The sequence below is a fragment of the Terrapene carolina genome, unplaced genomic scaffold, assembly GCF_002925995.2.
Source record: "Terrapene carolina triunguis isolate 2854851 unplaced genomic scaffold, T_m_triunguis-2.0 Scaffold69, whole genome shotgun sequence".
NCBI lineage: Eukaryota > Metazoa > Chordata > Testudines > Emydidae > Terrapene > Terrapene triunguis.
This window is the reverse complement of record NW_020664420.1, coordinates 19,134,196-19,159,509: the sequence shown is the minus strand read 5'-3', so window position 1 is coordinate 19,159,509 and position 25,314 is coordinate 19,134,196. Positions and strand designations below refer to the sequence as shown.

General features: G+C 41.3%; 1 protein-coding gene across 1 annotated transcript in view; it reads left to right on the top strand.

Moving 5' to 3' along the window:
* The window catches only part of CPLANE1 (ciliogenesis and planar polarity effector 1), a 174,011-nt gene that overhangs the window by 84,368 nt on the left and 64,329 nt on the right, over positions 1-25,314 (top strand). Inside the window, exons 24-31 of the mRNA XM_029910904.1 lie at positions 705-1,011; positions 8,519-9,458; positions 12,925-13,088; positions 14,441-14,589; positions 14,768-14,850; positions 17,607-17,689; positions 24,061-24,129; positions 24,709-24,838. Of these exons, the coding sequence (XP_029766764.1) occupies positions 705-1,011; positions 8,519-9,458; positions 12,925-13,088; positions 14,441-14,589; positions 14,768-14,850; positions 17,607-17,689; positions 24,061-24,129; positions 24,709-24,838 (1,925 nt within the window). The remainder of the gene's footprint in view (positions 1-704; positions 1,012-8,518; positions 9,459-12,924; positions 13,089-14,440; positions 14,590-14,767; positions 14,851-17,606; positions 17,690-24,060; positions 24,130-24,708; positions 24,839-25,314) is intronic.

Below are 25,314 nucleotides of genomic sequence, written 5' to 3'. Positions count from 1 at the left end.
CAAGAATGAATGGGAGTTCAAACGCAATTACTCATTTTTGGTATGCATTGTATATTTTGTATGCATTTATCATTTTGAATATTACCTGTTTTGCATAAACAGTTACCTGTTTGTCTCTTTCACTCATATTCTGCATGTACAATTTTGGGTTCTGTGTTCTTGAGAGTGTATTTTGAACAGTAATTTACAGTATTTGTCTCAAATATATGAAACACAACCAGGAAAACTGTCTGATGGACTACTTCTATAGAGGAAATAGTTAAACTGACTGCTGTCATAGCATAAGCAAACTTGAGAATGGGGAAGAATAGAGATTTTTCTTCTCATCTCTTTAGGTTCTAGTAATCTTAATTGTGACTTGTAACAATAGTAGATAGAAGTTTTTCTAGCAGATGTGCAATTTTGAAAGTGATGGTGTTTCAGTTAGAAAATAAATAGTAACTACATGAATCAAAACAGTCTAAATTTCTTTATAGCAATATAAACTTACAAGTTGAAATTAAGTATAAATTATTCTAAAGACTTACTGCATAAATTGAGTCCCAAATACTAAATAACTTCATCTTTATTCTTCTGGATATAAATTGGAATATACTTTATATGATTAATTTATGTTCTGCTAATCTTAGAGAATGTGAAATATATGGACTATACACTCAAAATCCCATCTCTTTCTCTCCTCTCTCTTTTTTTTCTTTGGTTAGGATCCAAAAGTGAAGAAATGATGTCTGTTGTTATCCAAGCCACCCACAAAGTGAGGCTGAAAGCGCTGAAACGTGTAATAAGGAACATAGGTCCCATTGAAATGAGCATCTGGGAGCCATTGGAAGAGGAGACACCAGATGATGAGGCACATTGCTATGATAGATTCTCATTAGGGACCAGTCTAAGCAGAAGTACACTCTCAGATTGTGGAAATCCTCAAGTATATAGTGATGCTGAAACAGCAGATACACTCTCTGAAGCTTTGCTTACAGAAGAAACAAGAAATCAAGCACCTTCACCTCAGAGGTATTAAGAAAGTAACAAATTGGGAGCACAGTAAAACAAAACATAAAGCTACTGTCAGATTGTTTTTCAGTACAGTTTCACCACACCTTTCACCTGCCGCCCAGCTGCTTAATACTCAACTAAAACTATTTAATATTTTTTTTTCCTTTTCATTGTCTCTTTTTATTAATGCATTTGTTACAGTCAACAAATATAGACTGCAGAGGCAGGCAGAGGCAGTGTGCTGGCAGGGAGTGATGGTGGGCCTGTGCAAGGAACTCTGGAAAGGGAGAGAACTTTTTAAAAAGTGAAGAGGATTTGTCTGACTACTACTTTTGAACCTGAATCTTTCTTGTCTCTTACACATACACAATTGTTTTGTGTGATAATTAGATTAAGCTGTTAATCCATAATCCATTCTATGCATGCACGCATACCACTCCAGTCAGCAGCCAGTTTTATTGGTAGCAGGGAATCACAGATGAATATTGGTTTATAAGCTCCTCTCTTGCTCATCCACCAGACCTACTGGCAGCTGCTCAAGGGCACTAGGCCCCAGTAGCTCCCACTGTCTTCCCAGCCCCATGGTTTAGAACTCAACTGATAGGAGATTCCAGGTAGCCTAAATATTGCCCTGTCCCCTGAGATTCCTCCATGTAGGGTCTTGTGTCTTCCTAATGTCAGTGAAAATCAACAATATTGGACTTCTTTTCAAGTATATGTCCCTATGGGTGCTCCACTGTAGCATGTGCGCATCCCCATGCACACTTAACCAGAGACCAAAAAGCAGTGTTCGTGGGCCCACACCTGTGCAGAGCAGCTCCTTGTGCTCCCAAACGAGGACATATAGGGAGGCATGGACCCATTGCCACTCAGTCCTGTGGCTCACATCTGAGCATTTGTGTCTCTACTGTTCTCAGCTTCCCACTCTTCTGATCTAGCTAATTTTATTAGCCCTTTTCTTTATGTAGTTGTTTGGTTATTTTTATTTTATTTTCTGGGACAGTTGTGCTTCAAAGAGGATTCCTGCCGTCCCTCTGAATTTTGGTCCTTTAGCACTCTGAATTATGCCAAAGACCCTAGGCTTAAAGCCCCACCTGACCTGCCACAGGTCTTTTCCCCATAGTTCTGAGCCATCAGTACTGCACACGAAGCAGCGTGCGGAAAAGTCCTCCAATAGACAGCACAGAGAAGCATACAGGGCTTCTACTCAGTCTCCGGTACCATTGCCACCCTCTTTGAGTGATGGTCCCTATTGTATTCCGCCTGAGACAGAGCTTTTCAAAGTAGTAGTGTCTATCGGTCCACGCCGGTATTCAAGGTCTGTGCTTCCTGCCCTCACTCGTTTTTGCTCAGCAGCAAGCACCAACCCTGTCTGTACTGCTTTGGGAAGTCCACATTGCGTCCAAGTGGGCCCTGTGCCTTAAGCAGCACCTCCTGGAGGTCACCATGCGACTGTGGTTGAATCGTAGCTGGGGAACCCCCTTTACATCATCCTGAGCAGTCCAGGAGTGCGCTTCCTACTGTGAAATTCCAGTCTGGTTCTGCCAGTACCGAGGCTGAGTACCCCTCACCGCACCTAGCATGGAAGCATGCGCATAAGCATGGCAGTGAGTCTTCCTCCATATCCAAGAGAGACGCTGCACCATCCATGAGTTCTGGCCCACAAGAGCAAGGAGAAATCACATTGTTCACCGGATCTGCCAGTCCCTGTTCCTGAACCACGCATTGCTCCTGCATTAGCTCTGCCGGCGCAGCATGAATAGTCGATCCCAAGGCAGGCCCTCTTACCAGCCCCGGTTCAGTCCATGGACCAGTGCCATAGACACCGAGGAGAATCGGATGTGCTCCTAGGCCTTATGAACTGTGTGCCCTGGAACGGATGAGGTCTCCCCATGTTCCGGTACATTCACCTGTTAAGATGGCTCCTTCTACATCAGATCTGCCACCCTCTGGTTGTGTTCCTATAGCACACTCCTTTCTGTCGACGCCCCCGTTCGTATAGGACTCCAGTTCCTGTGAGGATTTGGATACTATGCATGACTACCAGAGGGTTCTGGCAGTAACGTGGCTGTACCCTCCTTTGCCTAAGCCCGGGAGCTACTGGTACCTGGCTCCATGGACACCACTACAGCAACAGTGGGATCAACCAGGTTGCCTATATTGGAGCTCATGGCACTAATAGTTGCCGTCAGAACCATCTCAGTCAACTCAGGACGAATCCCCTGTCTCATAGAATCATAGAATATCAGGGTTGGAAGGGACCTCAAGAGGTCATCTAGTCCAACCCCCTGCTCAAAGCAGGACCAATTCCCAACTAAATCATCGTCTCATCGTCCTGTCCTTCATTGAGTAGACGTTCGGAACTGGGGCTGGACAATGCACCGGTCAGCCTGGCTCTGACAGTACTGATGGATCCAGAGAGGTTCCCCTTTTCATCCTTGGGCATGGCTGTGTTGTCGACACCCTCCTCTCCCCCAGACGACTACTGTCAATTTCAGGTTTCAGAGTAGCAGCCGTGTTAGTCTGTATCCGCAAAAAGAACAGGAATACTTGTGGCACCTTAGAGACTAACAAATTTATTTGAGCATAAGCTTTCGTGGGCTACAGCCCACTTCTTCGGATGCATAGAATGGAACATATATTGAGGAGATATATATATACACATACAGAGAGCATGAAAAGGTGGGAGTTGTCTTACCAACTCTGAGAGGCCAATTAAGTAAGAGGGGGGGGAAAAAAACTTTTGAAGTGATAATCAAGTTAGCCCAGTACAGACAGCTTGATAAGAAGTGTGAGAATACTTACAAGGGGAGATAGATTCAATGTTTGTAATGGCTCAGCCATTCCAGTCCCTATTCAAGCCTAAGTTGATTGTATCTAGTTTGCATATCAATTCCAGCTCAGCAGTTTCTCGTTGGAGTCTGTTTTTGAAGCTTTTCTGTTGCAAAATTGCCACCCGCAGATCTGTCATTGAATGACCAGACAGGTTAAAGTGTTCTCCTACTGGTTTTTGAGTGTTATGATTCCTGATGTCAGATTTGTGTCTCTACGTAAAAGAATTAATGGACACAAATCTAGAGTCTTCCAACACTATCCGGATTTTTTCCCCAGAGAACTTCTCATACCGGAATAACTGGAGTCTCCCCTCCTATGGTAATGGTAATGCTAAAGTCATTGGGAATTTACATCCCTGCAACAAAGGGGTGGTTTAGCAGATCCCAAATGGCACAGCACTCCAGATCATTCCACTACCATCCACAACAGACCTTTCCCAGACCTTCAGAAAATGGAGGAGAGGCAGACTTCAGAAAATGGAATTGCCTCCTTTTACAACTTCACCCTCTAAGAAACAGTTTTGACATCTTGGTCAAGGACCTAAAGCAACCTATTTCTCCAGATCCTTGTTGCTCGATTCTACCATCCCCACCCCTTTGGAGACCACTGTCTCACTTCCTCCCATCCTGGGAACATGTTACTTCAGACAAATGGAACTTGGTGGTGATCACCATCCACTTCCACTTTATTCCTACTTCCCTTCCCCATCCCTCTTCAGGGACCCTTCTTATGAGGAGCTCTGGACCTCTTGCTTTAAATCTCTCCTGCTCTTGGGGGAGATGGAATTGGTTCCCCAAGAGTTCATTGGAAGGGGTTTCTGTTCCAACTATTTTCTAGTTCCCAAGAAGATGGAGACCGATCCTCAACCTCAGAAACTTGAACTCCTGTGTACTTTCGCCACACTTCAGGATTTTTACACTAGCTACCATAATACCAGCCCTAAATCTGGGGGAGTGGTTCGTCGCCCTTGACCTCTGGGATGCCTACTACTATCATGTAGGTATCCATCCTTCCCACAAGCATTTCCTATGTTTTGTAATAAGCTCAAATCATTACCAATATCAAGTCCTATCCTTTGGGCTTTACATAGCCCCAAGGGTCTTTACAAAGGTCTTCAGTGGTGGTGGCCCACCTGTATCAGTTGGGCCTTACAATAGTTCCATACCTGGATGACTGGCTCTAGAAGTCCAGTCAGCAACCTCCAAAGTGCTAGCCCTATTTCAGTCTCTGGTCCTTTGCGTCAACCTGAAAAAGTCTACGTTAACCTTTGTCCAACTTCATTGGCGCCATTGTAGACTCCATAACTAAAAATTTTCTACTATGTCTAATCTCATATCTACTCTACAGCACAGTCTGCAAACAACTGAAAGGACCTGTCTGTAACTCCTCAGCCATAAGTCAGGCTCTGTGTGCATTGCACTATGTGCGAGACTGCACTTCCGTGCCCCAGACAGACACAGTCTCTCCAAACAAATATTACCTCTGGAAGTTGTAGAGTTGCTAAGGTGGTGGACAGACCCATTGAAGGTCTGCATGGGAAACCCATTCTCACATTCTGCACTGTCAAATATCCTAACAATGGATGCCTCTCGGATTGGAAGGCAAGCAGTTCCCACAAGAGATTATGCTGCTCATGAATGTCCTGGAGCTGAGAGCAGTCTATCAACACTTTCTGCATAACATGCCAGGCTGCTCTGTCAGGGTAATGCTGGATAACAGGGCAGCAATGTTATATAAGCTGCCAAATGGGAGCAAGATCCCAGTCCTTATATGTACTATCACCAAAACTGTGGAACTGATTGATTTCCCACCAGATAAAAATCTTGTTGGTTTATCTACCAGGCCTCCAGAATACAGTTGTGGTCTCCATGAGCAGAAACTTCTGTCAGGACCATGAATTCAAGCAAAACAATTCTTTCACATCTGTCAAAGCTTATGTCTGCCATCAGTGGACCTCTTTGCTACCCGCCAACCAATGTGAAGTTGTCACCATTTCTACTCCAAGGGACAATGTGGTCACAACTTCTTGGGAGATGCTCTGATAGCATTACAACTCCATCTCCTGCTGTATGCTTAACCACCTCTACCTCTCATTCTCAAGACCTTACTTAGATTGGGACAGGAAAAAACAAGGGTCATTCTCGTAGCACCATCATAGCTGAGACACGTTTGGTATTTGAACCTTCTTCACCTCTCAGTGGTGACACCTGTCTGCCTTCCTCTCAAGAAGGATCTCCTTTCTCAGAACTTAGGCACCCTGAACCATCTCAACCCCTTTGAACTTCAGGGCATGGCTTCCAGATGGCTCTCGGGCATAGAAATGACCTGTTCAGATAGGGTCCAGTCAGCTCTCTTATTTAGCAGGAAAGCTATTACTTGCAAAACTTATCTGCAGAAGTGGAAACATTCGAATTCCTGGTGTTCTCTTCACTCCCTCAATGCTCAGAAGTTCTGTTTACCAAAATCCTAGATTACCTGTTGGACTTAAAGACACAAGATCTGTCAATAAGCTAAGTCAGAGTTCAGTTGGCTGCTATCACAGCAGTCTATTCACCCTTTGAAAGCTTCTCCATTTTTTTTGCCCATTCTACTGTGGTCAGATTCCTTAAGGGGTTTACACAATTTGTTTCCCCCACTGTGGAATCCTGCTCTGCTGTGGAACTTTAATTTGGAGCTCAATGCCTTAAAGAAACACCCTTTGAACCAACAGCTACCTGTTCTCTTCTCCACCTCTCCCTGAAGACATCATTCCTTATAGCTATCACTTTGGCTAGGCAAATGAGAGAACTAAGTGCACTCAGGGCAGACCCATCATTCGTGACCTTCTGTAGAGACAAGGTCACACTACGTCCCCATCCTCGCTTCCTCCTTAAGGTGTCTTCGGAATACCATATTAATCAGGAAATCCATCTACCATTGTTCTACCGAAAGCTTCATACTTCTAGAGAGGAGGCTAGCCTACACACACTAGATGTCTGAAGAGCTCTTGCCTTCTTCCTAGACAGAACCAAAACCTTTAGGACCTCCCCAGATTGTATCCTTTACTGAAAGGATGACGGGTCACCCTATTTCCACGCAGACTGTCCAAGTGGGTTTCGGGTTGTATCTTAACGTGCTATGAGACTGAGGGAATACAACCACCTCAAAGTGTGTCATCACACTCCACTAGGGCTCAGTCTACATTGATAGCCGTATATTGAGGGCTGGTCCACTAGGCTTTTAGGAGCCAGTATATTCCAACCCACCACTCAGTGACCTGTTAAGTCACTAGAACTTGAAGCTTAACCTCAGTCCTGGGATCTGATTGGCAAAACTCCAGGGGTTCTAATTGGTTCCCTGTTTCTATTTAAACCAAGCAGAGGAACAGGAAGTTGTCTGTGCAGCTGGGTTTTTCTATGCTTAAGATTGCCTCTGCTGCACTACCTTCTGCCTGACTCTGACTGCCTACCGGTATCCTGACCTGGCCTGCTTCTTGACCCCGACTCCCAGTCTCTGCCCTCCGATCTCCTGGTAATCTTACTCTGCCTAACTTCTGACTCTTGGTTCGCCCTATGGGCTCTCAAATGCCAGTCTCCTGATATCCACATCCGACCTGCCTCCTGATTCCGGAACCCCGCTCCAACCACTATGTCAGACTGCCCACAACCCGGTCAGGACACTTTACTGAAAAATGTGCCCATTGCAGAAATCTGCAGGACTGCAGCTTAGTCCTCTGTTCACATGTTCGTCAAGCATTACACCATCTTACCTACTTCCAGTGTTTGCCGATGTGTTTGCGGCTCAAGGATTGGACTCCTCAGTTACCAAAGGACCCATACAAAAATAAAAACCTGTGGAAGAGATCATCTTCGACCCCGAGGGATCACCGCCACTGGGTGCTTCATCTACCGTCCTCCTTCCCCTCTATGTGGCGGTTGGTTCATGTCTCCCTGTATGCTCTCATAGAGGAGCATAAGGAGCTTCTTTGCAGCGTCATGGGCCTGCAAACACTGCTTTCTAGTCTCTGATCAAGAGTGCACGGGCACAGGCATGTCCTACAGTGGAGTACCCTTAGTGACAAAATATCTTGAACTCAAGTTACTGTACAGGTATGTAACCTCTGCTTTTTGGACTCCCACATTAGTTTCTGTCACTATTCATGATCCCCACCCCCTAAGTGTTCATCATTCATCAGTCCCTCATCCCTGCTCTATCCTCCCTCCATAAATTCTTTAATCCTCCATTATGTCCTTTGTTGTTCCTGTGACCTTATCCCCTCTGCACAATTTCTTCTTTCCCCTTATACGCCCATTCTCCCACCCCAAAAATGTAATCATTATCCTGTATAATTTACCAAAGTAACCATACAATCTTAGCTACGCCGACCCTCCTACCCTACCATTTATTTTTTCATTTTTTTCTGTTCTTAGATTGTAAATTATTATTAGCAATAAAATTTACTGTGTGATACTTCTAAGTTAATATTGGTTTGTGAATTATGACTACTATATTTTATGTCTATTTTGTCATCTTAACATTGCATTAATGTAAGTTTTTGCAATTAATTTCCTATTTTTATTTAATTTCTTTTTTCTCTTTTGTTAAGAGAACTGTTGCATTAACGTACTTTATTGAATTTAATTTTTTTTTTTTTAAAGGATTAGAGTTAGCCTTCTGATTTTTTCTATTTTCATGTTTTGCTGTATTGTAGGGAGAGACGGCCTCCCACAGAAGAACAAACTGGTAGTAAGAAAACTGCATATAAGATAAAATATCTTAATTGGAAAGCAAAACATAAAGAACACAGTAAAGTTTTGCCTAATCAACATACTTTGCCTGTGGTAGGTGCATGGGAATTTGAACGTGATGATGATGAATATGTTAAGTTCTTAGATCTCTTTTTGAGTTACATGCTTGAAAGAGACTTCGTTAATTGCAGTGATCCTGGGATTCCTTTTCTGACCAGCTTTTCTGAACTCCTTAGAGAACATGAACTACACTCTCTCCTTTTTGATGTTCATACAACACTGAAACGTCGACAGGGCAAAACAAATAGTCAGAATGTGTTTAGAGCTGGTTGCTGCTATGCTGTTACTCTTGCATCTTGTGATTCCAAACCAGCTTCCTTGTGTAATGAAAAGCAAAAACATTTGGAAAACCAAATGTCTGTTTCAGTTCTACAACCAGCAGACTCCTCGGTGTGTGACTCAGTGAATGGAGTAAAGAAATACATGGGAAAGGAAGGTTTATTTGGTCTAAACCACCTGTCGGTTTACAGAGCACAAGATAAAAAGCAAGAAATAACTATTACACCCATAACCCAGACCTTGCCTGACCATGCTTGCTCTAATATGCAAACTTCAGTGACCTGTAAATATATGTACAAAACAATTCATGTGAATGATGTTCTACCAAGAGAGGAACTTGCTTTTGAACTGAAGAATAAATTTAGCAATATTGCAAGACTGCTTGAATGGATGATCAGATGGTCTGATAGGAGATTGCTATGTGATACCAACAAAATAGAGTCATTTCAAGAGAGCCGCCCAATGATGCATGTGAAAACATCAGCAGCTGCTGTACTTACATCATTATGGCTTTTAGGACGACCCTACTGTGATGAATCGCAAGCTAGGATCACTAGTTTTAAGGTAAGGGGATTGAATAAGTATTTAGCAGAGAGAGCTAGGATTGTAATGAAACTTAAAATATTATGCATTTGTGTATTTAATTCCTTTTTACATGCATGAATTTAAAAGTAGAGATTTTAAAATGCAGTATATAATTTTACTTTTTCCCATGCCTTTTAAAAAAATATTCATCTAATGTAGACACTAATCCTGCAAGTTATCCCATGCATCCGTGCAAAACCCTATTTAAATTAGAGGAGCTCTGAGTAGCAGCAGTGATTTGCAGGATCATGGGCTTAATTTTGATTGGGTATTTGTTTATTTTTTTGGCTGTTGAAAAATAATTCTCTACTGACATAGGAAAAAAGATTAAAAATATTCAAATGTTGCATCCCATTCTGTCACCTAAACACAGGTGTTTTGTTTTGTTCTGTTTTGCTTAAGAGTATTTTAAATATGCTCAAAATATTAAGGATGTTAATTGATGTTCAGTGTCACATAAGTAGTCAGCACCTTGCAAAAATGGGTGCACAATGAGCAGAGCTATGAATATGGTAAAACAAATAGGAAAGAAGTGTGAGTAATTTCCATTACTTGAGAAGATTGACAGCAATTTTAGATAACTGAAATCCATGTAAAAGATTTCATATGTATGTTTCTATAATTTCCTAAATTACAACAGGAATGCCTGTAACTTAAACATATTACCTGCTAAAATCATAACAAGACTGAGGGGGCCAGAATCCTAGGGGATAGCGAATTGACTCATAGGAAAGCATTAAATACCATATGTTTGACCTTGTTGAGGAACAAATTTTAGATAAATGTTGACAACCAGGTTATATTTTATCTCAGTGAAAAGATTTGCCATGTCAAAGTGATGACTAGTAATAGCAAAAAACAGCATCACATAGTCTTTAAACCAACAGACTTACTGAACGCAATGTGAATGCTTGAGACTTTTACCTTCTAGCTGCATTCCAGGTAAAGATTAGAATACTGAGTATCAACCTCTCTATAAAGAGTTGCTAGGAAGAGATAAACATTCCAAGAGTGCTGGAGTTCCTTCTGTGAGGCATTTTTATGGGGTGAGAAGACTTGCGTTGTAGATACAGCTCTATTGTCTGTTGTGAGATCTATGTAATTTATCTAGATATTATTGTATTTGAGTAGACACTTGAAAATTTTGGCTTTAGTGTCCAGTTTTGGTTATGTTGTTTGAAGAAATTTATAATGTTTTCTTCCTTAAAGGTTTTTAAGGTCAGGCTTGACAAAGTGCTGGCTGGGATGATTTAGTTGGGGATTGGTCCTGCTTTGAGCAGGGGGTTGGACTAGATGACCTCCTGAGGTCCCTTCCAACCCTGATATTCTATGATAATAAATTTGAAAAGAGTACAGCAGAGAGCAACTAGATGGATAATGAAGGGAAAAGGCTCATATGAGGAGAGACTTGAAATTAGGCTTATTTAGCTTTGAAAGAGATGATTAAGATTTTACATATTTAAACTAGCTAAGTGCTATTATAAAGTTAATTTTGAATTTCTCCATGATGTTACTGGATAGGTCAGAACCAGACATTCTAGGTTTAAAATAAAAGGAAATATATATAAGAATAATTACAGTAACTCCTCGCTTAAAGTTGTAGTTATCTTCCTGAAAAATGTGACTTTAAGCGAAACGATGTTAAGCAAATCCAATTTCCCCATAAGAATTAATGTAAATGGGGGGTGTTAGCTTCCAGGGAAATTTTTTTCACCAGCCAAAAGACTATATATATATATATATATATATATACACACATATACACACACACACACACACTCTCTCTCTCTCTCTCTCTCTCTCTCCGTTTTAAACAAACAATTTAATACTGGTACACAGCGATGATGATTGTGAAGCTTGGTTGAGGTGGTGAAGTCAGAGGGTGGGGTATTTCCCAGGGAATGCCTTACTGCTAAATGATGAACTAGCAATCGGCTAAGCCCTCAAGGGTTAACCCTTGTTAATGTAGCCTCACATTCTACAAGGCAGCACGAATGACGGGAGGGGAGACAGCATGAAAGACAGAGACAGACACACACACCATGTGTAAGAGAGAGAGATGCGCATTGCCCCTTTAAGTACGCTGGCCCCACTCTAAGTACACTGCCTTTTTAAGTAGATCAGCAAGTTGAGACAGCAGCTGCTGCCGGCAAACTCCATCTGTCCTGAGCCCTGTCGTGTGTCGTCCCGTCCCCCCCCCCCGATCTATGGAGATGGGGTAAGTGCGGGGGAGGGGGACACCCTGACATTAACACCCCCGCCCCCCCCGCACAGCAAGCAGGAGGCTCCTGGGAGCAGCTCCAAGGCAGAGGGCAGGAGCAGTACATGGCAGTGGGGGGAGGGACAGCTGAACTGCCGGCAATTGATAGCCTGCTGGGCGGCTGCCGCACAGGGAACTTAGGGGAACGGGGAGCTGATAGGGGGGCTGCTGGTCCACCCTGGTTCCAAGCCCCCACCAGCTAGCTCCAACGGGCTGCTCTTCCTGCAAGCAGTGGACAAAGCAGGCGGCTGCCAAACAAAGTTATAAGGGAGCATTGCACAACTTTAAACGAGCATGTTCTCTAATTGATCAGCAACATAACAACGTTAACCAGGACGACTTTAAGTGAGGAGTTACTGTAATTGTAAATCGTAAATAGGTATAGTGAATTCTTGTTCCCAAATTCTTTCATAGTTTGAATCAAGTGTGAACATTTTTAAGCAAAGTTGAATGTCTGTGGAATTTAACAAATAACTAGATTAAGGGTGTATTAGTCATTTTTGAAGTTAGGAGTAACAAATCCAAAATGTGATTCAATCAGGGTTTTTTTTCTTTTTGTTTAGCATTCTTTCCCCTTCTAGATAAAGTAGATTGTTTTGTTTGCATCATCTCTTCTCCTCTAACACAAATGGTGTATAATGCACAGATGACTAAAGTATCACCAAAATGTTCCAGACACCAAAGATGTTTCTGAATGCTTCTGGTTATACACAATGTTGGAGCTGTTTTTTCTACCTCTGACATTATTTCCAGTAATAACTAACAGTTTGAATTTAGCCCAAGATTTTATTGCTGATGCACAAAACCAAATGTATTTTTTCTGCCCATTCAGGTGTATGTAGTATGAAACAATTTTTAATTATTACATACTATTAATGATAGTGACTATATAATAACTATAGTGACCATATACTGACTATTTACTGGTCACATACTGTTTTGCACAGGAGTCTTTGCCTCATTCAGTGCTCAGGTTGGATGGGAAAGGAGGCAAAACTCAGATGGCAGAGGCAACCATAAATCTGGCATTTTTTTTAACTGTGTGAAATCTGTAATATCTTCAGCCTGTAAAATTACATCTGGAGAAAAGGATGTGTAGTTAAGCAAAAATGCAACATATGAAGTAGGTGTTGTTTTTTAACTAGAAAGACTTTTGAATGTGTGTTTTGGGTTTTGTTTTATTAGAGTCCAGATTATCAGTACCTAATGAACTCTGCATCCCTACCAGAAACTAGACCCAACATACAGAAAGAAAGCAGTATGGATACAGGCCGTTCTCCAGCAACAGAAATGCCACATGCTGTCCAGGATGTAAATGCTTACGATGAACTTTGTGAAAATGTTTTAGGGTAATATTTTATTTAGAACACTCAAGTTGATGTAATTGCTCAGCGAAGCAGGAAACATTGGCATACTACATATAAATCGTATCTTCTTGATTTACAGCCAAATTCTGATTTCATATATATATATATTCAAAGTTGTTTAAGGCAATTGGAGTTGTTGGTAGGTTGCAAGGGAGTGTAGTGGGGGCAGAATTTGATCCTTATTTGTTAATTATAGTCTTTACTCAGCAAAGATTTCTGTGCATATATAAATAAATAATTCCACTGAAGCATAACTGAACTTGTTCTTTTCTATATTATGCTAATATGTATCAGTTTTGTAACCAGATCCATTGTGCAGTTTACACATTCCTTTTTGTTATTTATATCTATTCTTTGTGTTGATGTACTTCTGTCTGGACATATTCCATATGACAGGCTGTACCATATAATTAATTTTGAGGAAGCTCAAAACTACATCGAAAAATATAAAGTACAATGAATATTCCTAATTTTTTGTTTATAAAAAAATCCAAACAACAAAAATATTAGACTTGAACATTGTTTGCATCAGGGGTATGGGCAGGAATTTAAATTTGACCACTTTTGGAGGAGCACATTAAAAACATATTATGAGGAAATACAGGACACCCTCACTATAACAAACCCCTGGGGATCCAAGCCATTTGGCCGTTCTAGCCAAGGGTTTGTTATAGCAAAAGAGAGGGGGCCACAGCTTCTCCAGGCCCAGGGCTGTGGCGGGGGCACACAGCTCCTCTGGGACTAGAGGAGTTCTGTGCCCCTGTCCCAAGTCTGCGGCCCCGGGGCCGAAGGAGCTGTTAGCTCTCGCCACGGCTCTGGGCCCGGAGGAGCTCTGTGACCCTGCTGATTATTGGGTTGGCCCATGCCCCCCCTCCCCCCCCCCCCCCCCCCCCCCGCCGTGCACGCCCTTGGTTTGCATGACTGTAGCCAAGGTTGTCTTGTAGTTTTGTTATAAACCTTGATTTTCAGAGCTTTAGAACTTGACTGTGTAAATATACACTAATCTGGAATTTGGCATTTATGATCACAGCAAAACTGCATACTTTTAGTAAATTATAAAAAGATTAGTTCATGTAAAAATCTTACCAATGTATAGGAAATGTCAGATATTTTTAATCATTTGTGTGCACTTCAATGTAGAAACTCAAATATAGAAAAAAATGGATGATACTTACTGGTCAAACTAACGAAAAAAACCAATAGTTATAGGTAAAATAAGCACAACTTATTAAATAATGAATGCATACAGCATCTATCCTCCCTATATACTTATGTCATACATAAATGCATTATTCATTATTTTTTGTAATTTGATCCGTTGTACTACTTTACAGAATATCTACAAAAACAAAACATTCTGAAAAGAATGAAATGAATGAGAGTCATTCTGTAACTCACAGTACAGAAGAAGGAGTAATAGGTTTTGATGAAGAAGTGGGAGCATTCCTGCAGGAGGAAGTAGATGCAACTTCAGAAAATGAAGGTTTGCTCCTTTAGCAAAAATCTTCTATTTTGTATACTGTCTATTTTTACATTTAGCTCTTTGTGACTAACAGTAATCTAGTATTTCTCTTCATTATCTTCATAAAGTTGTCAACCAAGTAGTTTACTGATTGCATGCACTTTATTTTCTTTATGAATTACATCTCTTTATTTCATAGAGCTCTTTGAAGAACCATTTGGAGTTCCAAAAAGCCCCAGTATTTCTGTCAGCATTAAACCTGTACAACAACAAAAAGAGGAGGCAAGTTATTCTCTCAGATGAATGAAACAATTACTTTTAAATATTATATTCAAAATGCATAATTCCTTGTTATATATAATGGGTGGATGCTTAAAGCACTCAGTGTTCGCCAAACTGCTCCCATTTAAGTCAATGGTACAATGCCCATTGATTTTAACAATAGTAAAGTTAGGCCAACACTGTGCACTTTTGAAAATCTTACCCAATGTTTATAAAAAGAACTACAGGAGGGGATTCTAGTTTAACATGCTGCTTGTACTGAATACTGTCTATTTTTACATTTAGCTCTTTGTGACTAACAGTAATCTAGTATTTCTCTTCATTATAATGCAAAGTAATGCACATTGGAAAACATAATCCCAACTACACATACAAAATTATGGGGTCTAAAGTAGCTGTTACCACTCAAGAAAGAGATCCTAGAGTCGTCATGGATAGTTCTCTGAAAACATCTGCTCAAGTGCAGTGACAGTCAAAAAAGCTGACAATGTTAGGAATCATTAGGAAAGGGATAAATAATAAAACAGAAAATATCATAATGCCACTATGTAAATCCATGGTATGCCCATACTTTAAATACTGCGTACAGTTCTGATGGTCCCATCTCAAACAAGATGAATTGGAAAAAAGTATAGAGAGAGGCAACAAAAATGATTAGGGGTATGGCATAGCTTCCTTATGAGAAGAGATTTAAAAAATTGGGACTATTCATTTTAGAAGAGAGATGACTAAAGGGGATTATGGTAGAGGCCTATAAAATCATGACTAGTGTGGAGAAAGTGAATAAGGAAGTGTTATTTACCCCTCCATATAACACGAGAACCAGGCGTCACCCAATGAAATCAATAGGCAGCAGGTTTAAAACAAACATAAAGAACTACTACTTCTCTCAATGCACAATCACCTCAAACTTGTTTCCAGGAGATGTTGTGAAAGCCAAAGGTGTAAGTGGGTTCAAAAAAGGATTGGCTAAATTCATGGAGGATAGGTCCATCAATGGCTATTAGTCAGGATGGCTAGGGACACAATCCCATGCTCTGAGGGTCCCTAAGCCTCTGACTGCCAGAAACTGGGACTGGACAACAGAGGATGGATTACTCAGTAATTTCCCTGTTCTTTTCATTCCCTCTGAAGCATCTGGCACCAGTCACTGTTGGAAGACAGATTACTGGGCTAGACGGACCATTGGTCTGATTCAGTATGACCATTCTTATGTTCTTATAATACATGGTGCTGTCTTTTATGTAGCACAAGTGATTATACAATGACTCCAAATCAGTTTTATTTAGTTTACAAGTACACAGATATGTCTCTTACTTCCACTTTGAAAACTTAACTTGGAATCTGCAAATAAGCTCTATTTTTTCTGGCTCATGTATCACCACCTAAGTTCACTGTAAATTGCACAGCCGCACAGCAGCCTATTTCACGCCACGCAGGTTCTTAGGGAACCCACCCTCCCCCACCCCCAAGCTAGCCCAGTCCCCAACCTGCTGTGGCTGGGGTGGCGCGGCTCTCCGCTGGCCCCAACTCTGCTGCAGCCCGGCTCTGCCGTGGCGGCCCGGCCCAAACCCAGCCGCGGCTGGGGTGGGCAGGCCGGGTGTGGCCCGAGGCGCGGCCCCAGGTGCAGCCCAGCCCAGTTGCAGGTGCACCCAGGGTGGCGCTGCGCGGACCCAGGCGCGGCTGGGGCGCTCCTCCCCTGGCCGAAACCAGCCCCGGCCTGGACCTGCTGGGTCCTATCCTGCAGCCCCAGCCCTAGAGCTGCCGCGGGGAGAGAGAGAGCTGGGGGGAAGTCCTCTCTTTTCCCACCGTAGCCCCGGAGCACCCTCCTGCACCCCAAACTCCTCATCCCCAGCTCCACCCCAGAGCCCGCACCCCCAGCTGGCCCTCACACCTCTGCACCCCAAATCTCTGCCCCAGCCCTGAGCCCCCTCCCACACTCCGAACCCCTCGGCCCCACCCCCACCACATGAATTTTGTTATGTGCACCAATATGAAGGTGATGTGTCACATATCACCTCCATATTGGTGCACATAACAAAATTCATTCCACCCATGGGTGGGAAAAATTAGAGGGAACACTGATCACCACCAGTTTCAAAGATTCAGTACTAGGAAATTGGTCAAGAATTCTTTTGCTGATGTGTGAATCAGAATAGAATCTGGTTTACTTTCATATAACACTGTAAAACCAATGCAATGAACAGGATTAAAAAATATTAAAAATGTACTATTGCCCTCAATTCTGCAATGTGGCTTACTAGTGTTGGACTCTTGTGCCTGGTGCAAAATCCTGGGCTTTGCTACTCCCGGAAATAATTATTCATAGGTCAGTCCTTTTAACTGGTAATCATTTTTTTTTGTTTGTTTTTTTGCTTGTTTGTAATTGTTCTGTTTCCATGTTACCAACTGGAGTAGTAATAGGTGGATGCCTGATTAGCAAGGTGATACTGCTGCACAGGTCTGATTTTGTGGCAATCTAGTGAACTGAATTTTGGAAATGGTTGAAAACTCATGGTAGATATTATTAAATTTAGTTAAAGACATCATTAGGACACCTCCTTGCATTTTCTATAGTTCTATAGCTATGCAAAAACTAGGATGTTCTGATTATTAAAAAAAAAAATCTGAATTTGACCACATGGATGATTAATCAGAAATGTGTCAAAAGTCTAGGATTTTCATAATAATCTATTTAGTCAGAAGTATGCTGAAGCAAATATATACATATTCATATGCATCTTTTTAAATTGCAGCATATCTCCACTCTAGATGTAGAATCTCCATGGGAAGAACCCATGATGGAAAAGTTAGAAGAAAAAAAAGCCAAACAAAATGGGTAAGAGAAACAGATATCATTAGCATTTCAAAAGAATTAGTTTATTACTACCTTGTTAAATTTATAAAGAGAGAGTGTATTTTCTTAATTAAAAAAAGATTTGTTCTTGTTCATAACAACATACTTATAGTTTCAAGCTAAATTCCACCCCCACCCCCCACCCTTCCATGTCTGGTGCATGCTAATGTATTATTGCAGGGTTGGCCCTGATTAGCTAGGTATCTACAACTGAATGCTTATTTTAAGAACAAAACAAATATGTTCTGTAGAATACAGCAGATTGTATTCTGTTGAAGAATACAGTCAACTCACTTCATTACATTATTTCAGGATTTTTACAGAGAACTCCCATTTGCTTATATTAATTAAAAACATTTTAAAAGTGTTGAAGCATTTGTCTTTTCAATGAAAAAGCATATACAGAATTACAAGAACTGTGCATAGACCATCTCTTCCCTGAGTGTCTCTCGTGGTCTTATGTTTGAATTGATAACTTATGTGGCTTACTTGTCTGATTCAATTGTGAGTTTCTCAAAGAAAGACATTTGTATTTTTCTGCATGTTTTTTTAAATGCCGTGTTCACTGTCTGGAATCTGGGTCCCAAACTGCTGCTCTGATATTTTTCTTGATGACTGGAGGAGAGCAGCTCAGCTCCTTTCAAACTGGCAAACTTGTACCAGTCACTACCTCCAATCTGTTTCCCTGTTTGAGACTACTTGCTTTATCATTGGTTTCAGAGTAGCAGCCGTGTTAGTCTGTATCCGCAAAAAGAACAGGAGTACTTGTGGCACCTTAGAGACTAACAAATTTATTAGAGCATAAGCTTTCGTGGGCTACAACCCACTTCTTCGGATGCATATAGAGTGAAACATTGAGGAGATATATATATACACACATACAGAGAGCATGAACAGGTGGGAGTTGTCTTACCAACTCTGAGAGGCCAATTAAGTAAGAGAAAAAAAACTTTTGAAGTGATAATCAAGATAGCCCAGTACAGACAGTTTGATAAGAAGCAAGTGTGAGAGTACTTACAAGGGGAGATAGATTCAATGTTTGTAATGGCTCAGCCATTCCCAATCCCTGTTTAACCCTGAGTTGATTGTGTCTAGTTTGCATATCAATTCCAGCTCAGCAGTCTCTCGTTGGAGTCTGTTTTTGAAGTTTTTCTGTTTTAAGATAGCCACCCGCAGGTCTGTCATAGAATGGCCAGACAGGTTAAAGTGTTCTCCCACTGGTTTTTGAGTATTATGATTCCTGATGTCAGATTTGTGTCCATTATCATTAATTATTATAAAATCTTCACCTCTGAATTTGAAGAAATCCAGACAATGTCTTACCAGTTATGATGGCATGTGAACTGAATCAAACTAGCTTGGAACATAAAGGGTAATAAGAAAACATTCTACAAATACATTAGAAGCAAGAGGAAGACCAAGGACAGAGTAGGCCCATTATTCAGTGAGGGGGGAAAGACAATAACAGAAAATGTGGAAATGGCAGAGGTGCTTAATGACTTTTTTGTTTTGGTTTTCACCAAGAAGGTTGGTGGCGATTGGACGTCTAACATAGTGAATGCCAATGAAAATGAGGTAGGATCAGAGTCTAAAATAGGGAAAGAACAAGTCAAAAATTACTTAGACAAGTTAGATGTCTTCAAATCACCAGGGCCTGATGAAATGCATTCTAGAATACTCAAGGAGCTGACGGAGGAGATAACTGAGCTATTAGCAATTATCTTTGAAAAGTCATGGCAGATGGGAGACATTCCAGAAGACTGGAAAAGGGCAAATATAGTTCCCATCTATAAAAAGAGAAATAAGGACAACCCGGGGAATTACAGACCAGTCGGCTTAACTTCTATACCCTGAAAGATAATAGAGCAAATAATTAAGAGATCAATTTGCAAACACCTAGAAGATAATGAGGTGATAAGTAACAGTCAGCATGGACTTGTCAAGAACAAATCATGTCAAACCAACCTGATAGCTTTCTTTGACAGGGGAACAAGCCTTGTGGATATGGGGGAAGCAGTAGATGTGGTATATCTTGACTTTAGTAAGGCTTTTGATGCTGTCTCGCATGACCTTCTCATAAACAAACTAGGGAAATTCAACCTAGATGGAGCTACTGTAAGTTGGGTGCATAACTGGCTGGAAAATCATTCCCAGAGAGTAGTTATCAGTGGTTCACAGTCATGCTGGAAGGGCATAATGAGTGGGGTCCTGCAGGGATTGGTTCTGGGTCTGGTTCTGTTCAATATCTTCATCAATCATAGAATCATAGAAGATTAGGGTTGGAAGAGACCTCAGGAGGTCATCTAGTCCAACCCCCTGCTCAAAGCAAGACCAACACCAACTAAATCATCCCAGCCAGGGCTTTGTCAAGCTGGGCCTTAAAAACCTCCAAGGATGGAGATTTTACCATCTCTCTAGGTAACCCATTCCAGTGCTTCACCACCCTCCTAGTGAAATAGTGTTTCCTAATATCCAGCCTAGACCTCCCCCACTGCAACTTGAGACCATTGCTCCTTGTTCGGTCATCTGCCACCACTGAGAACAGCTGAGTTCCATCCTCTTTGGAACCCCCCTTCCTGTAGGTGAAGGCAGCTATCAAATCCCCCCTCACTCTTCTCTTCTGCAGACTAAACAAGCCCAGTTCCCTTAGCCTCTCCTCGTAGGTCATGTGCCCCAGCCCCCTGATCATTTTCACAGACCTCCGCTGGACTCTCTCCAATTTGTCCACATCCTTTCTGTAGTGGGGGGCCTAAAACTGGATGCAGTACTCCAGATGTGGCCTCACCAGTGTCAAATAGAGGGGAGTAATCACTTCCCTCGATCTGCTGGCAATGCTCCTACTAATACAGCCCAATATGCCATTAGCCTTCTTGGCAACAAGGGCACATTGCTGACTCTCATCCAGCTTCTCATCCACTGCAATTCCGAGGTCCTTTTCTGCACAACTGCTGCTTAGCCAGTCGGCCCCCAGCCTGTAGTGGTGCATGGGATTCTTCTGTCCTAAGTGCAGGACTCTGCACTTGTCCTTGTTGAACCTCATCAGATTTGTTTTGGCCCTATTCTCCAATTTGTCTAGGTCACTCTGGACCCTATCCCTACCCTCCAGCATATCTACCTTTCCCCCCAGTTTAGTATCATCTGCGAACTTGCTGGGGGTGCAATCCATCCCATCATCCAGATCATTAATAAAGATGTTGAACAAAACCGACCCCTGGGGTACTCCGCTTGATTCCGGCTGCCAACTAGACATTGAGCTGTTGATCACTACCCGTTGAGTCCAACAATTTAGCCAGCTTTCTATCCACTTTATAGTCCATTCATCCAATTCATACTTTTTTAACTTGCTGTGAAGAATACTGTGGGAGACCGTATCAAAAGCTTTGCTAAAGTCAAGATATATCATGTCCACTGCTTTCCCCATATCCACAGAGCCAGTTATCTCATCATAAAAGGCAATCAGGTTGGTCAGGCATGATTTGCCCTTGGTGAATCCATGTTGACTGTTCCTGATCACCTTCCTCTCCTCCAAGTGCTTCAAAATGGTTTCCTTGAGGACCTGCTCCATGATTTTTCCAGGGACTGAGATGAGGCTGACTGGTCTGTAGTTCCTCAGGTTCTCCTCCTTCCCTTTTTAAAATATGGGCACTATATTTGCCTTTTTCCAATCATCCGGGACCTTCCCCCAAGCGCCACGAGTTTTCGAAGATAATGGCCAATGGCTCTGTAATAACATCAGCCAATTACCGCAGCACCCTTGGATGCATTAAATCTGTACCCATGGACTTGTGCATGTCCAGCTTTTCCAAATAGTCCTTAACCTGTTCTTTCACCATTGAGGGCTGCTCACCTCCTCCCCATACTGTGTTGCCCAGGACAGCAGTGTGGGAGCTGACCTTGTCAGTGAAGACCGAGGCAAAAAAAAGCATTGAGTACTTCAGCTTTTTCCACATCATCTGTCACTAGGTTGCCTCCCCCATTCATTAAGGGCCCCACACTTTCCCTGACCCTTTTCTTGTTGCTAACAAACCTGTAGAAACCCTTCTTGTTACCCTTCACATCCCTTGCTTGCTGCAACTCCAGTTGTGTTTTGGCCTTCCTGATTATACCCCTGCATGCTTGAGAAATATTTTTATACTCCTCCCTAGTCATCGGTCCAAGTTTCCACTTCTTGTAAGCTTCCTTTTTGTGTTTAAGCTCACAGAAGATTTCACTGTTAAGCCAAGCTGGTCGCCTGCCATATTTGCTATTCTTTCTGCACAATGGGATTTGTTCCTGCGCCCTCAATAAGGCTTCTTTAAAATACAGCCAGCTTTCCTGGACTTCTTTCCGCCTCATATTAGCCTCCTTAGGGAATCGTATCAGTTCCCTAAGGGAGTCAGTCTGCTTTTTGAAGTCCAGGGTCCATATTTTGCTACTCTCCTTTCTTCTTTTTGTGAGGATCCTGAACTCAACCACTTCTACTTCCCCTACCAATTATTCCCTGTTTGTGAGCAGCAGGTCTAGAGGAGAACAGCCCCTGGTTGGTTCCTCCAGTAGTTGCACCAGGAAGTTGTTCCCAACACTCTCCAAAAACTTTCTGGATTGTCTGTGCATTGCTGTATTGCTCTCCCAGCAGATGTCAGGGTGATTGAAGTCCCCCATTAGAACCAGGGCCTGTGTTCTGGAAACTTCAGTTAATTGTCTGAAGAAAGCCTCGTCTACCTCATCCTCCTGGTCCATAGCAGATGCCCACCACGACATTACCCTTGTTGCTCTCTCTTCTAAACTTAACCCAAAGACTCTCAACAGGCTTTTCTCCAGTTTGATATTGGAGCTCTGAGCAGTATACCGCTCTCTTACATCAATGATTTAGATAATGGCATAGAGAGTAAACTTATAAAGTTTGCGGATGATATCAAACTGGGAGGGATTGCAAGTGCTTTGGAGGATAGAATAGGATTAAAATTCAAAATGATCTGGACAAACTGGAGAAATGGTCGAAGTAAATAGGATGAAATTCAATAAGGCAAATGCAAAATACTCCACTTAGGAAGGAAAAATCAGTTGCACACACATAAAATGGGAAATGACTGCCTAGGAAGGAGTACTGCGGAAAGGGATCTGGGGGTCATAGTGGATCACAAGCTAAATATGAGTCAACAATGTCACATGTCACATTGTTGCAAAAAAAAAAAAAAAAAAAAGAGCAAACATAATTCTGGGATGTATTAGCAGGAGTATTGTAAGCAAGACACGAGAAGTAATTCTTCCGCTCTTGGTGCTGATTAGGCCTCAACTGGACTATTGTGTTCAGTTCTGGGTGCCGCATTTCAGGAAAGATGTGAACAAATTGGAGAAAAGGCCAGAGAAGAGCAACAAAAATGATTAAGGGTCTAGAAAACATGACCTGTGAGGGAAGGTTGAAAAAATTGGGTTTGTTTAGTCTGGAAAAGAGAAGACAAGAGGGGACATAACGGTTTTCAAGTACATAAAAGGTTGTTACAAGGAGGAGGAAGAATTGTTCTTCTTAACTTCTGAGGACAGGACAAGAAGCAATAGGCTTAAATTGCAGCAAGTGAGGTTTAGGTTGGACATTAGGAAAAACTTCCTAACTGTCAGGGTGGTTAAGCACTGGAATAAATTTCCTAGGGAGGCTGTGGAATCTCCATCATTGGGGATTTTTAAGAGCAGGTTGGACAAACACCTGTCAGGGATGGTATAGATAATACTTAGTCCTGCCTTGAGTGCAGGGGACTCCATGTATGCAGGTACTAGATGACCTCTCGAATTCCCTTCCAGTTCTATGATTCTATGTAATTATATAATAATAATAATAATAGGATTATGCATACAGATAAAATGTCCTCAATATGCATACAGTTTTTTGTAGTCTTTAAAAACTACATAGCTTTATAAAGTCTTCATTAGTATTGCATGACCATTTTAGGGTAGTATGGTTTTTCCTTTTTGTAAAATAGTGCATATAACTATCCTCAGGAGTTGCTGCATGACATTAACTTTTCCTTTTAGAAATGCACATTTCAATCATGTTCACAGTGTCCCCTAAATGTGGGATTTTCCTTTGTTTTGCCAAGTCAAATCAGTCCTCAGCCTTTCTGTTGCCTAGTTTTTGTGTGAATAATCAAAATCTATTCAACCATTTTGTTTGAGTCAGTTACTGATTGCTATGGAGACCAAGCATAAACAATCAACAATTGTGTACTCAGCTGCAGTGTTATACAGTGATAGAAGGTACTCAATTCAGTATGCAAGAATTTTACATACAAAATCTTTCAAAAATGTTCTATACCTAAAAAAAAACATAAAAGGTTGAAACATTTATAATAAACTTATCTTTTTGTCTTTCTTTACAGTATGACTGAGGCTGTTTCCAGCACCATTCCTCATTCATTCTGTTTAGAAATGAATGCAGATGCTCCTAGGTAAGAGAAACTGTAATGCATTATGTAGTAAATTATGGATTATTACTATTAAATCTGCAGTCTTAATATGATGATCAGTATTCCTTTGCAGTAAATGTATAATATTTGCATTTACTGTACATTGTGGTATAAGACCTACAGCCACACCACTTTGTGCTGCGATCCTGTGAGATCACAGAAACTAAGCAGGTCTGGGCAGATCTGCTACCCATTAGAGAGGGGGGAAAACGGTTCTGATTTTTAAAAATGTGTCTTTACTTTTCTCCCCTGGAAAATTGTTTTTGTTTAAAAAAAATAAAATAAAAATAAAAATCTCCAGAGCGGGTGAATGCACACTGAAAACCCAAAACAAAGAATCTCTTATTTTTGCTAATGGGTATCATTTTTCATTTAGCATTTTAACTTACCAGTTGTAAAGTTGATACATTTACTTCACTCAGATCCTCATCGTCAGGTTCAGTGTTCAGAATCTATATCTTTTGGAAAGTGTCAAAAATTATGATTTTTATTCCCAATACTTCAAGTAATAATAGAAATTTGTGTATGTGATGATCAATCTTCTTTCACTGGTGTATCAAGTGTTCCCTATAATGGTCCGGTGTGTTCAAAGAAGCAAGTGGTCCAGGAAGGAGAGCAGATATCAGAGCCATTGAACGTTTCAGAAGCTGTCAGACAGATGCTCCAAGATGAAATGTTTAAATTAGTTCAGGTAAGAATAATCTCATTATTAAAAATAATCAAACACAGATTAAACTGTTCAGTTTTAAGAAACAAGCAATATGAAAAATGATTGCTTTCGATGCTTTTATGTAAATTTCTGGGTTAAAGGTAACTAAAGGTAGAAACCAATTGTTTTAGGCATAATTCATATCCTTTTGACTTCTTAATCTGAAGGTTTGTGAATTTGAGGAGCAGTACAGTTTGAACAATTGTATTTTTAGGAGGACTAACTGTTAACATTCTCTTAATGTCCTTTATCCATATAAATTCGGGGAGATTATGAACCAACAGTAACTGTATGGTTAAAATGGTAATGAGTTAATGCTGGTACATTTGAAACTATTCCATCCTGGTATTATTCAGGTTTAGATTTCTTTGCTTTGAAATAAAGGAATGCAAAGGACTATACGTTGTTGTAGCATAACTTTATTATTCCACATAGCTTATTGTATCTTGAAAGAAATA